The 14,506-nt window shown below is 44.1% G+C and overlaps 1 protein-coding gene across 1 annotated transcript; it reads left to right on the plus strand.

Annotated features, from left to right (window-relative positions):
• The first annotated feature begins 5,341 nt into the window (after nt 1–5,341).
• On the plus strand, nt 5,342–13,473 carry Magea10-ps3 (MAGE family member A10, pseudogene 3). Its single transcript, XM_087601211.1, has 4 exons — nt 5,342–5,446; nt 10,189–10,281; nt 11,059–11,140; nt 12,074–13,473. Exon 4 carries the CDS (start codon nt 12,137–12,139, stop codon nt 13,082–13,084), a length of 948 nt encoding a protein of 315 aa, XP_087457337.1. The 5' UTR covers nt 5,342–5,446; nt 10,189–10,281; nt 11,059–11,140; nt 12,074–12,136; the 3' UTR covers nt 13,085–13,473.
• The last annotated feature ends 1,033 nt before the right edge of the window (nt 13,474–14,506 follow it).

A 14,506-nucleotide genomic window follows, 5' to 3' on the forward strand; every position in this document is an offset into this window, starting at 1 on the left:
AGATGGTCTAAAGTCACTGGAAACTTTCCCTGAGGAAAAGCGATGGAATAGTTGGCCATTTCAAACAGGTAGCTAAGACTAGACTGTGAAAAGAGTGGTTGGCCCAAAGTCACCCAGATCATATGGTATTAAGAATATAACCTCACCAAATTGGGACAGCTGCGAGGGAATGAGCGCCTAACCCACTTGTCCAGGACTGACCTTGGGCACCATTTCCAGTGTTCCCAGAAATGCGTGACGGTGTGACATTTTTATTCTGATGCAAAGTGGATGTGTAGGTTATTTAAGCTGGATCCAAGGACCACAGGCCCCGACAAATGAGGTAGATGTTTGTCGTTTTGGGGTCCTGAAGCAAACAGAGCCCCATTCTCGAAAGACTCTTGTTCTGGTTTCCATATCCGAGGAGTCCGCAGGCTGAGGGCCATTTGCCGAGGTCCATTGAGTTTAAATGATGCTCGGTGCTGACCTGGTAGTATATGAGACACTCCACAGTCATCTATATCTAGCGACATAGGGGGCCGCGAGAACATTTTTGAGTTTCCTAAGTTTAAAGGAACCTCTGCGCTGATTTGTGAGATAGAGCGCCTCCCCAGGCTTTCATAGGTGGTGATCTTGTGCACTCAGCGCCATTTTGTCAGACGCCTAGAAGGGTGGTCGCCTCGCTGTTACAGTTGAGGTAAGAATTTCAGGCTCGCTCTCAAACCTTCATGGACAGACAGTTCCTAAATAATAGTGCTTCATCCTTTTAGTCTGCTTAGTTCGCAGTCAGGTAACTTTGTGTGAACTAGCTCCTTACTCCTGGATTCTAGAGATGGACTAAAGTCACTGGAAACTTTCCCTGAGGAAAAGCGATGGAATACTTGGCCATTTCATACAGGTAGCTAAGACTAGACGGTGAAAACAGTGGTTGGACCAAAGCCACCCAGATCATATGCTGTTAATAATATAACCTCACCAAACGGGGGCAGCAGCGTGGGAATGAACCCCTAGTCTACTTTATCCCGGACTCTGTCCTTGGGCACCATTTCTGATGTTCCCAAAATGCCTGAGCATGTAAAGTCGAAGAGTAGGTTGTTTAAGGTGGATCCAAGAACCACAGGCTCAGACAAACTACTTTTGTATCATTTTGGGATCTGGACTTAAACGTGAGCCCCATTACCGGACATAGCTTGGGCCCCAGTCTCCTTGTTGGTGAACAGGACTGTTTTTTGACGTTTCCCGAGATTAAGGGATGCCTCAGTGAGGACTCGGCCATGTGAGTCCCTCTGCAGTCATATATTTCGTAACACGGGGACTGCGGGAACATTTTGAGTTTCCTGAGGCCTAAAGGAACCTCTGGGCTGATTTGTGGAACAGAGCGCCTCCCCAGGCTTTCGCAGATGGTGATCTTGTGCACTCAGCGCCATTTTGTCAGAGGCCTAGAAGGGAGGTCGCCTCGCTGTTACAGTTGAGGTAAGAATTTCAGGCTCGCTCTGAAACCTTCATGGACAGACAGTTCCTAAATAATAGTGCTTCACCCTTTTAGTCTGCTTAGTTCGCAGTCAGGTAACTTTGTGTGAACTAGCTCCTTACTCCTCGATTCTAGGGATGGTCTAAAGTCACTGGAAACTTTCCCTGAGGAAAAGCGATGGAATAGTTGGCCATTTCAAACAGGTAGCTAAGACTAGACTGTGAAAACAGTGGTTGGACCAAAGCCACCCAGATCATATGGTGTTAATAATATAACCTCACCAAACGGGGGCAGCAGCGTGGGAATAAACCCCTAGTCTACTTTATCCCGGACTCTGTCCTTGGGCACCATTTCTGATGTTCCCAGAAATGCCTGAGGATGTAAAGTGGAAGAGTAGTTTGTTTAAGGTGGATCCAAGAACCACAGGCTCAGACAAACTACTTTTGTATCATTTTGGGATCTGGAATTAAACGTGAGCCCCATTACCGGAAACAGCTTGGGCCCCAAGCTCCTTGTTGGTGAAGAGAAGAGCCTGAGGACTGTTTTTTGACGTTTCCCGAGATTAAGGGATGCCTCAGTGAGGACTCGGCCATGTGAGTCCCTCTGCAGTCATATATGTCGTAACACGGGGACTGTGGGAACATTTTTGAGTTTCCTGAGGTCTAAAGGAACCTCTGGGCTGATTTGTGGAACAGAGCGCCTCCCCAGGCTTTCACAGGTGGTGATCTTGTGCACTCAGCGCCATTTTGTCAGACGCCTCGAAGGGAGGTCGCCTCGCAATTACAGTTGAGGTAAGAATTTCAGGTTCACTCTGAAACCTTCATGGACAGACAGTTCCTAAATAATAGTGCTTCACCATTTTAGTCTGCTTAGTTCCCAGTCAGGTAACTTTGTGTGAACTAGCCCCTTACTCCTCGATTCTAGAGATGGTCTAAAGTCACTGGAAACTTTCCCTGAGGAAAAGCGATGGAATAGTTGGCCATTTCAAACAGGTAGCTAAGACTAGACTGTGAAAACAGTGGTTGGACCAAAGCCACCCAGATCATATGGTGTTAAGAATATAATCTCACCAAACGGGGGCAGCAGCGTGGGAATAAACCCCTACTCTACTTTATCCCGGACTCTGTCCTTGGGTACCATTTCTGATGTTCCCAAAATGCCTGAGCATGTAAAGTCGAAGAGTAGGTTGTTTAAGGTGGATCCAAGAACCACAGGCTCAGACAAACTACTTTTGTATCATTTTGGGATCTGGACTTAAACGTGAGCCCCATTACCGGACATAGCTTGGGCCCCAGTCTCCTTGTTGGTGAACAGGACTGTTTTTTGACGTTTCCCGAGATTAAGGGATGCCTCAGTGAGGACTCGGCCATGTGAGTCCCTCTGCAGTCATATATTTCATAACACGGGGACTGCGGGAACATTTTGAGTTTCCTGAGGCCTAAAGGAACCTCTGGGCTGATTTGTGGAACAGAGCGCCTCCCCAGGCTTTCATAGGTGGTGATCTTGTGCACTCAGCGCCATTTTGTCAGAGGCCTAGAAGGGAGGTCGCCTCGCTGTTACAGTTGAGGTAAGAATTTCAGGCTTGCTCTGAAACCTTCATGGACAGACAGTTCCTAAATAATAGTGCTTCACCCTTTTAGTCTGCTTAGTTCGCAGTCAGGTAACTTTGTGTGAACTAGCCCCTTACTCCTGGATTCTAGAGATGGTCTAAAGTCACTGGAAACTTTCCCTGAGGAAAAGCGATGGAATAGTTGGCCATTTCAAACAGGTAGCTAAGAATAGACTGTGAAAATAGTGGTTCGACCAAAGTCACCCAGATCATATGGTGTTAATAATATAACCTCACCAAACGGGGGCAGCAGCGTGGGAATAAACCCGTACTCTACTTTATCCCGGACTCTGTCCTTGGGCACCATTTCTGATGTTCCCAGAAATGCTTGAGGATGTAAAGTGGAAGAATAGGTTGTTTAAGGTGGGTCCAAGAACCACAGGCTCAGACAAACTACTTTTGTATCATTTTTGGATCTGGAATTAAACGTGAGCCCCATTACCGGAAACAGCTTGGGCCCCAATCTCCTTGTTGGTGAAGAGAAGAGCCTGAGGACTGTTTTTTGACGTTTCCTGAGATTAAGGGATGCCTCAGTGAGGACTTGGCCATGTGAGTCCGTCTGCAGTCATATATTTCGTAACACGGGGACTGCGGGAACATTTTTGAGTTTCCTGAGGCCTAAAGGAAACTCTGGGCTGATTTCTGGAACAGAGCGCCTCCCCAGGCTTTCACAGGTGGTGATCTTGTACACTCAGCGCCATTTTGTCAGATGCCTAGAAGGGTGGTCGCCTCGCTGTTACAGTTGAGGTAAGAATTTCAGGCTTGCTCTGAAACCTTCATGGACAGAAAGATCCTAAATAATAGTGCTTCACCCCTTTAGTCTGCTTAGCTCCCAGTCAGGTAACTTTTTGTCAACTAACTCCGTACTCCTGGATTCTAGAGATGGTCGAAAGTCACTGTAAACTTTCCCTGAGGAAAAGCGATGGAATAGTTGGCCATTTCAAACAGGTAGCTAAGACTAGACTGTGAAAACAGTGGTTGGACCAAAGTCACCCAGATCATATGGTGTTAAGAATACAACCTCACCAAATTGGGACAACTGCGAGGGAATGAGCGCCTAATCTACTTGTCCAGGACTGTCCTTGGGCACCATTTCCAGTGTTCCCAGAAATGCGTGACGGTGTGACATTTTTATTCTGATGCAAAGTGGATGTGTAGGTTATTTAAGCTGGATCCAAGGACCACAGGCCCCGACAAATGAGGTAGATGTTTGTCGTTTTGGGGTCCTGAAGCAAACGGAGCCCAATTCTCGAAAGACTATTGTTCTGGTTTCCGTGGCCGAGGAGTCCGCAGGCTGAGGGCCTTTTGCTGAGGTCCATTGAGTTTCAAAGATGCCTCGGTGCTGACCTGGTAGTGTATGAGACACTCCACAGTCATCTATATCTATCGACATAGGGGGCTGCGAGAACATTTTTGAGTTTCCTGAGTTTAAAGGAACCTCGGTGCTGACTTGTGGTATAGAGCGCCTCCCCAGGCTTTCATATCCGGAGACTTTGTGGACTCGGCGCCATTTTGTGAGATGCCTGGAAGGGAGGTCGCTTCTCTCTGCCAGTTGGTGTAAGAATTTCAGGCTCACTCGGTACCTTTCAGGAGAGAAGCTTCCCCAAATAATACAGCTGCATCTCTTTGGCCTCCCTAACCCCCAGTTGAGTAAGCTTGTGGGAATGAACTCCTTACTTCGGGTTTGTGGAGACTGTCTTTTCCTTTTTCTAACATTCCCGGAGGAATTCAGGTGGAATCTCGAGATGAGTGAAACGAGTAGCTTTGAACGGATTGTGGAAACATTGTTTTTTTGTTTTTTTTTTTAAGGGAACCACGAATGCTAATGTTTTAATGATGTAACCTGCACCAAACAGGGGCATGCTCGTGGGAATGAGATTCCTCTGAGACTCTTTGGTGCTATTTCAGAGGTACTCACAGATGCAGGATCAGGTGACATTTTCCTTGTGAAGTTTACATGGGGAGTAAACGTTAGTGGGTTTCTGAAGCTGGATCCAGGATCCATAGGACCAGAGAATTAAGTTAGATTTGTATTCATTTGGGGTCTTGAAGCAAACAGGCACTACTTATTGGAAAGAGCTGGACCTTCAGTTCTGTTATCAGTGAACTCTGAAACCTGAATTCCATTTTGTGAGATTTTGTTGAGTTTAAAGAGTGCTTCAGTGCTGACTTTAGCTAATGAGACAGATATCTACACCCATCTAATTGTGGTGACACCGGGAATTTGGGGATGTATTCTGAGGTTCTTTAATTTTATGAAAATTTCTGTGCTGACTTTTGAGATAGAGTGACTGTCCAGTCCTAAACATCTGGTGACTTTGTGGATGCAGCACCATATTGTGAGACAGCTGGATTGTTGGTGGCCTCGCTGTGCCTTTCCAGTTGAGGTAAGAAATCCCTCTGACTCCAAATCTACTCATGATACATTGATTACCCCACCCCAGCAAACACAGCTTCCACACATGGTCTTGAGTTTGAAAGACAGACACCCCCTACCTTCCATACTGTGCCACTGGGGGATTTTTTCTCAGGTTTCTAGAACAATTTTGTACCAGAGTTGACAGCTTAGGGTGGAGGAAAGCACACCTTCCACTCTGATGTTTCCAGAAATAATGCAATTCCATCCCTAATGTCAGCCTAGCTTCAAGTAGAGCTCACCTGTAGGAGTGAACCCCTTGTTCCATGATACCTGAGGACAAAGGAAAGACAATATTTTAAGTTGTTCTGTTAGAGAAGGAGGTGGAATAGTATACTGGGTGAAACATGTTCCCAGGATTGTAGTGTGAAAACCCTGCTTGGCGATGAGTGACCCCACAATTTATTGGATAGAAAATGTGAGCTACTTTAAACAAGGGAAAATTAATTGAAATAATCTTATTCCCTTCCTTCTCTTGGGACTATGGCAATAGTTACCAATTCAGAAATCAGACATCACAATCATTTTAAATAAAGATGCTAGATGAGAGTGGCTTTTGGAAGATTGTTTCTAGATGGGTAAGCCCAAACCACCTGGTTAACTTGTATCATTTTCAGGATCTTGAAACAAGTAGGGATGTTATCCAAGCTTCCACATCTGCATACAAACAGTTCCCAGACTCTGAAACAACTTGTGAGATTCCTTGTAGCAATACAGCTACACCCTGCTTTCTGAATGTGGGTGAGAGCCTAGGGCAGGCAAAAAGTCTCCATCAGAACATAAGGACCAATAATAATGCCAATTTCACCCTTCAGTTAGCATTGCATGGAATATAACAAGCTTTTAGCAGGAGATGCTTGCTGGGTCCAACTTTGTGGTCCACGAATACAGGCATAGTTAAGAAGTTCTCAGAAATAAACTTAGCTCACATTCAGGGAGGAAGTTAGTCCTGAGAGTGGACCATAAAAGCTCCAGTCCAGAGAAATTGTCACATTGCCATTGTTACTGGGCACTAAACATGGCCCCAGATGCAGAATTCAGCCTCTGCTCACTTTCAACAATGTAGAGGAGCAATGTTTAAGGTTACATGAGCCTCAGGGGTAAGTTCACATTCATGTTGCAGTAACTTCCCTGTCTGTGGATTGTTTAGGTCCCCGGCAGGCTAGAAACATGGTTCTCAACTTGTGGGACACAACCCTTTTGGGATTATATATCAAACACCCTTCATATCAGATATTTACATTAGGATTCACAACAGTTGCAAAAGTGCACTTATGGAGTAACAACCAAAATGATTTTAAAGTTGGGTGTCACTACCACATTAGGGAGTGTATTAAGTGTCAGTATTAAGAAGATTAAAGAACACTCATCAAGAGAGTACCCAAATTGTTATTCAGTGGGTCCATCTGGAGGAATGACCCCTTCCATTCCTACTCTGGGATTCAATGTCTAAATTTTTAAAAAGATTTCTGAGAGGAGTGTGTTTTTCTGTTATTTGTAGAACCCTCACATAAGATAGAAAGGACCACTGGAGGCTTTTCAGATTCTTGCAGTAAATCCGGGTTGGTTGGTATGAGTGAGCACTTTCTCTTGCAAGAAATGACTTGGAGTCCTCCAAATAATTTTCTGCCATTTCTGGAAGTTACAGAATGCCATAGTTCTCACTGAAGGGGAAGAGGCCCTCCACATACTGCCACATCCTCATCCAGGTGCTCAGGGAGGTGTTATATCACAATTTTAGGATCCTGGAGGGCTGACACATGCTTTCAGTCAGAGTAAGTGTATAGTAGAGTGCAAAGACTCTTTCATAATTGGGGGGCCCAGAAAATGCAGGTCAAGCTCTGCTGTCTAGTAGACTCAAAATAGTACTTTCTTGCCTCCGACCAGCTGTCAGCAGTTGGTTACAGTGTCGATGCCATTTTTAGAGTTCCCTGGAGGAAGGAGGACTTGGTCCCTTTCTGACTCAAGTGTAAGTTGCTGGTGACCTACACATGCCCTGTACCATATAGACAGCCTCCATTTAATACAGTTGCATGCCTTTGACTAACCTGAAACAAACAAGAACCCTTATTTGTGGTCCCGTATTCCTGCCCCACTATTTCAACTACTTCCAAGGACTTGCAGTACACAGAACATTTTCTTTCTGGAGCTTAAAGGCTGCCGTACTTTTAGCTTTAATGGAATTCATGGTGGCCTATACTGCATCCTTTCTGTATAGGAGGGTCAAAGATAACGCAGGTGCACTGTTGTTTGTGTCCCTTACTAAAGAGTCCTGTAGTTTGAATCAAATAGGTGAGCAGGAAATCATAATTCCTCAAAGGCCAGGTAAAGACATAGTCCTCTTTCTTACAGTCTGGGTGAGAAGTAAGGGTGAATTGTAGATTAATTCAGCTATATACTTATTGTACACACCTGCAACGTATGGGATGACACCATGTAGAAATTAGCCTTTTCTGTTTTTTTCACCTATTGAAATCTGGGAATCTTTAGTTAGAGAGACACTTCAATGGTTACCAGTACTTGCTGGTTTTGCAGGTTCGATTCATAGCCAGGAATGGTGCTTCACAACTCCATTTCCAAGGCAACAGGAGCCATTTTCAAGTTCATTTGTGTATGCGCCAGGAATATATGTGTTCTGTTTAAGTAAACTTTTTTAGGTCTAGTAGTGGTGGGACTTGGAGGATTTGGAAGAGTGTAGGACATAAATCATGCTGGTAACTTTGGTAAGATAGAGCAGATCAGGACCAAGAGACACAGTGTCACACACCTGAGTCTTAGGTGACTCTCAGCTCCCTGACTGACTCATTGACAACACCCTTGTGGATAAAATAAAAAAGATTTCTGGAGTCACCACATGAGGCCAGTGCAATGTGAGGGTGAGAGCTCTGGTTTAACATCTGAAATCCTGCTTCAGATTTAGTCGCCCCAGATTAAACCAGCTCTACCTAATTAGTCTCAAGTCAACTAAGCAAGTACAATCAAGAGGAGTATGTTCCCAGTTAGACAAACATCCCAGCATAGTGGGGTATGTAATTCTAGCTGAGGAGTTATAGGTAATTCATACCTACTGGGAGAGATTTTGTTTTCCTTACGTTTGCAGATTCTTGTCAGTTGATCATAATTCAGTCGATGTCCACATGCCTAAGTGTATAAAGATATTAAAAATTTCACTAAATGTGCTAAAAACTATGAGAGTCCAGTATTTATAGGGACATGGAGGGTTTGGTAGAGTGTGTACAACATAAAAGCATGTCAGGAAGTCTGGTAACGTGCAACAGGTCAGGACATGTAGGCTCAGTGGGAACACACCTGAGGCTTAGTTGACTCTCAGCTTGCTAACAAACCCCTTACTTGGAACACAGGCCATGCTTCTCACACAGAAGAGAAATGATGTATAGTCATGTAGGTTAAAAAAGAATTCTGCATGTTAATGAGGTGCCTGGAGTCCTGAAGGTTTTAGCCTATAAGCTTCCCATTTTGGAAATCCCACCTGCAAATAGTATTTAATATCAGGTACACCCTGAGAAGCAGGGTATAGTTTTAAGCATCCATTTTGTGTCATGACAATAAACAGTTTGGAACCACAGATTGTCTCTGTTTACCAAGAACTGCTGTGGGAAGCCATGGAGGCCTTCTACAGAGACCCAGCTTAATCTCCCTTAGAAGGCCTCTCTGTGCTCCCTGCCACAATTGCCACCATGCCAACCGCTGTCCATCTAAAGACTAACATACCCACTGGAACAATCTGGACCTCCACTTTACCCCAGCCCTTGGCTAGATGCTGTTCCCAGTCGCCAGGATCCCAGACTCCATTCTCAGCTCTTATGTAATTCCCAGCATAGCTTGGAAATCTAAGAGCATGAGAACCCCACGGCCCTGAGCTCGATGAAAGATGAGGAACCCTCTTTACCAACTCTGGCTTTCCTACATCTCTGACTGTGGTTTTCCACCACCAGAACAGAGCCTAGGTGCTTCTGTCTGGCCTAGCACTAGCCCTGGCAGCAGGAGCATGGGATAAGCACAGTCAAACTCCCCTTTTTCCAGCTCCCCAGTGACAGAGCTGCCCTACAATACAATAGGAGAGATGTTGAATATGATTAAATTGTAATTTATGAAACTATACAAATTTCAAGAAAATATTTTAAACTTTCATGATGCTCTCTGTGTACTCCTGCAGATCCTTGTATTCAAGATGAAAGTTTTCAGTTAGTCTGAGGAACCCCAAATTAGTGCTTCCCCATATCAATTCTGTATCTAACATGGTGGAATTCATTCCTAGCAGTAAGGCTCTGTCCTCCAATGGGACTCTGAGTAACATCATTTTTGGAGCAATTGTAATAGACAGAGCCCAGTCTCCATGAAGTGATATGTGAAGACCCTGTGTGTAAACTGAAGAGATGTCCTATTAGATAATCCAGCAGGATCAGAACAATAGGGATTATAGTACACGTGACTAGGGTAGTCAAATGAGTGGCCTTCTTTGACCTCAGTAGATAGAAGGTCAGAACCTTATTCTGAGGTCCGTGGTAAAGAGGTCCTAGGAAAGAGAGTTAATCAAGGTAAAATCCAGGGTTCTCTATGGACAGCACACTTCAAATACTCCATATAATATCCAGCATTGCCATTGCTCTCATAGCTGCTCTCATAGGCAGTGTGAGACACAAACCACAGTTATGCATATACACTCCATTATCATTCTCTCTCTTTTCTAAGGAAGGTGAGCCTATCCACTGAAGGATATCAGAGCAGCAGTTGGAGTATCAGAAAATTATCAGAAGAGGTGTCCAGCATTTGTAAGCAGTCTAGGTAAGTTTGAGTTACCATGGTGAGACCTAAAGGAGAGAAAAAGAGCAATACCCTCCATAACACAGACTTTCCTAATACCTGCCAAACTCCCTAAATTTTTCCAGGAAAGCCTTCGGTATGTGAGTACTGTGACTGCCTGTCCTTTATGCTTCATGATTTGTTTGTGATTTATTTGCGAGATGAAGACTTTGAAGTCAGGTTGGCTGAGGAGTGATGTCAGGATGGGGAACAGAGAGAGGAGTCACAGGATTAGCTGTATGTCAGACATGTATGTCTGGGGACTATGAGTCCACGGCACAGAATATACAAACTATAATATCTCAGTATGTTCTGTGGCCAATAATCAGGGGCATTAGGTGTCATGCTTACTTGTCCATTTGGCAGGAATGTGGATGTCTTTGGAAAGATGAGGTCTTGTGTTAATTGCACAAAAGTGAAGGTGCCAGGAAGAAGTCAGTAAATCAACCTCAAGTGGGTTTTGAAACCCCATTATCAGCCCAGATTCACTCAGGTCATATGACCAATCCAAGATAACCCACTCAGATGTAAAAGGATTTGTCATCTTCTCAGATATCAAGAAGGAATACAACTTGACCCGGGTGCATAGCCATTCTTAAAGACAGGTGTCCAAGAATCGTGCAAGTCCATGTAACATCCTCCAATATAGAAGTGAAGGAAACCTGTCACAGGCCCCCCAAACACTTCTCACACACCTGACATACACACTGCTGGAAGGGGATGTCTTGATACGCACTCTATCTTTTTTTCTGGTCACAGGTCTCAAGGAACTGAGATCCTGGGAAGGGGGAGTTTGACTGGAGATATCAGAGTGAATATCTCAAGAGGGCAAGGACTGAAGGTAAGGACTGAAGATTTCCTGCCATTTAAACAACATGGGGTTTGTCCTCTACCTGCCCTCCTGTAAGCTGTGAAGAAGCTCAGGGACCATAGACGATTTCTGTTACCTCTTCTTCTCTTCCCTCTGTATCACAGAAATAGGACCTTGGTTTAAATAACTTAGCCTCAGATCATAAGGTGAAGCAGTCCAGACCTTGTCACTTATCAAGGTGAGCATAGGGCAGGTCTCACACCTTAGGACACATGAACACCATTGAATTGTCCAATCTCTTGTAAGTTAGTCTGAATCTGTGCAGCCAGATGTGAAGTGCCATTCACGCATTATATTATGTTTCAAAATACTGGTCAGTTAAGATTTTTCAGTAGACTATCTGATTGGCAGGGTCTAGCACTTGCAAGGGAAACATGAGTAACCAGAAAGATCATAGAAGACACCACTTACTGGGGTATTGTTACCCCGCACCCCCACAGTAGACATTATCAGTACTGTTAATGAAAATTCAGTCACAAACTAGCAGTTTGAATCTGTGGAATGTGGTCAGCATGTCTTAATGATTTGAAACTCAAAGATATGAAAATCTTCCTCTGGGATAGTGTCCTCAGATCCTGTAACCGGGGCACAAGTATCTATCCTCAGAATTTATGGGGATGTAGATACTGCAAGTATATAACAATGGTTCAAACAGTTGAGAACATGAACACCCGACATTCTCTGGCATCAAATATTCTGGTGGTATCCCTGAGCTTATCTTCCCTCTGACTGCACCCCAAATAGGTTGTTCATTTTCTGTTTCTGTATTTCAAGGTTCTCAGACTGCTATGAGTCCTTGTAGCCTAGAGCACTATTCAGAGGTTTTGAATAACATGACTTTTCGCAGGTTGTTCGACTGTGACTGCAAATAGAATCCATAAACTCTCTCCACTTTCCCACCAGGTCTGTGTCCTCCTTGTTCTGATTAGGACAGTATCCAGCCTGTCTGTACCAAGGAAAACCACAATGGATGATGCCCATAACATCCAATACAGCAACCTCCAAGACAATGCTCAGGCCGAACAGGAGTTGGACAATGCCCAGGCTACCATGGCTGCAGCAGAGGAGGAAGAAGCCACCTCCACCTCAAAGGCCGAGTATGGTAGTGGAATACCAAGTCCTCTCCAGAGTCCTGAGAGAGCCTGCTCTCCCTCTGTGGCACTGGCCTCCATTCCTGTAGGCCCATCTGAGGAGGCTTCCATCAGACAATTAGAGGCGCTGGAAGACCCACTCTATTTGTTGCACAATGCACAGAACGTAAAGGTGTATGATTTGGTGGACTTTCTGCTTTTCAAATATCAAACGAAGGCATTCACTACCAAAGCAGAAATGCTGGAAACCATTGGTAGAGAGTATGATGAATATTATCCTCTGATCTTTAGTGAGGCCTCTGAGTGCATGAAGCTGGTCTTTGGCCTTGACATAGTAGAAGTGGACCCTTCTGTCCATTCCTATGTCCTTGTCACTGCCCTGGGCATCACCTATGATGGGATGCTGACTGATGTCCAGGGTATGCCCAAGACAGGTGTCCTCATAGTTGTACTGGGTGTCATTTTTATGAAGGGAAACTATGTCAGTGAGGACATTATCTGGGAAATGCTGAATAATATAGGGTTGTGTGGTGGGATGGATCCTTACATACATAGAGACCCCAGGAAGCTCATCTCTGAGGAGTTTGTCCAGGAAGGGTACCTGGAATACAGACAGGTGCCTAACAGTGATCCTCCTAGCCATGTGTTCCTGTGGGGCCCAAGGGCCTTTGCAGAAACCACCAAATTGAAAGTCTTGCAGTTTTTTGCTAGCATTACTAAGACTCATCCCAGAGCATACCCTGAAAAATATGCAGAAGCTCTGAGAGATGAGATAGACAGGGTCGAGGCCTGGATCTTCCAGCAGATGCTTCGACATCTCTGATCTGGGCACTGTCTAGTGCACTGGCAATTCATATCTAACATCAGGTCAGACAGAGTAGTCACTGATCCAGCTATTGTACCCTCAACTGGGAGCTGGTGGGAGGAGAGCATAAAGCTTTCTATGTTTATTCTATTTGGGTGACCTTAGGATTCTTGGCATTTCAAAATGTTAATACTCTTATTATAAGTTGCATTATGTTCAAGTTTAATCTTTTTGCAATGCATGCATTCTTGTTTTCCAGATTTGAAACTGCATGAGGATGACTTCTGTCTGTCTTTGTAAAATGTCCCAACCTACTAGTACACTGAAATTGGAATTAAGTTGGTAATGGAAAAAATCTCAGCTTTAACTTGTAAAACAAGAATAAAATAAAAATTTTGATTGTCTTATACTTTTTAGTCTCTCATTGTGGTTAACATATTAAAATTTAAACAAAAAATTATAAATTGAATTTCTATCACAAAACACTTCACTGTTCTTTGTAAAGTTGTGTGTTAGCAGTGGGATATTTCTAGAATTCAGATATTTCCTTATCTAATGAAAAGTGGCATACAGTTTAATCCAGAGCCATCATTTTTCTAGACATGTTTTGGGTAGGATCCACAGCTCTGTCAATACAGTTAGGGGTTCTTCAGATGACTAGCACTAGAATGGAAGGTTTGCAGTGCGATCTGCTGCAGCAAGCCCTCCCCCCCCCCATGTCAATGTTGAAAACCAAGGCATTTGGGGAGTCCTAGGCACTTAACAGCTCACAAGGTTTGTAAGTCCTAATCCACTCTATAAGTTCTTACATTTGTCAGTATCTAGTCAATCATGAGGTACACATTTAGTAAAAATATTTGTTCACGTAAAAGCATGCATTTGCTATTAAGTAAATGACAATAAAGCTAAAATCCACAGGCCTAGAACGTTTATGTAAAGAGGAGTTATTACTTGAGGAGGGGGATCCATGGTTGCATGAACATACCTGGGAACTGCTGGTATATTGGGTACTTGAGGACAGGAGTGGGAGAAATGGGGAAATGGAGGGGGAGGTTATAGGGAGTGACAGCTGGAATTGTGCAACATTTCTATGTGAGGGTTGGAGGCCTAATTTACTGGAAACATCCTTAAGTCTAGGAACTTTATTGTGGTGGTTTGAAAAGCTTGACTTATGGGAAATGGCACTTTAATAAGTGTGGCATTATTGGACTAGATGTGGACTTACTGTATAAAGTCACTGTGGGAGTTGGCTTTGAGACCTTCCTTCTCAGTGCTTGAGAATTTCAGTCTTCTCCTGTGATAGCATTTAGTCTATGGTCTGCCACACATTTAACTGGCAACATCCATTTGTGCCTGACTCTATAAACTGGCTGCTTGCTCCCTCCTCTCTCTCTGCCTTGCTGTTTTCTTCTTGTTCCAGTCCCCCCACCTCTCTCTTTC

This window comes from Rattus norvegicus, chromosome X, assembly GCF_021556685.1.
Source record: "Rattus norvegicus strain SHRSP/BbbUtx chromosome X, alternate assembly SHRSP_T2T, whole genome shotgun sequence".
Classification (NCBI taxonomy): Eukaryota; Metazoa; Chordata; class Mammalia; order Rodentia; family Muridae; genus Rattus; species Rattus norvegicus.

Bases quoted from the DNA above. Each gene is read 5' to 3' on its own strand.
- Magea10-ps3 (XM_087601211.1), top strand. From the start codon at position 12,137: ATGGATGATGCCCATAACATCCAATACAGCAACCTCCAAGACAATGCT.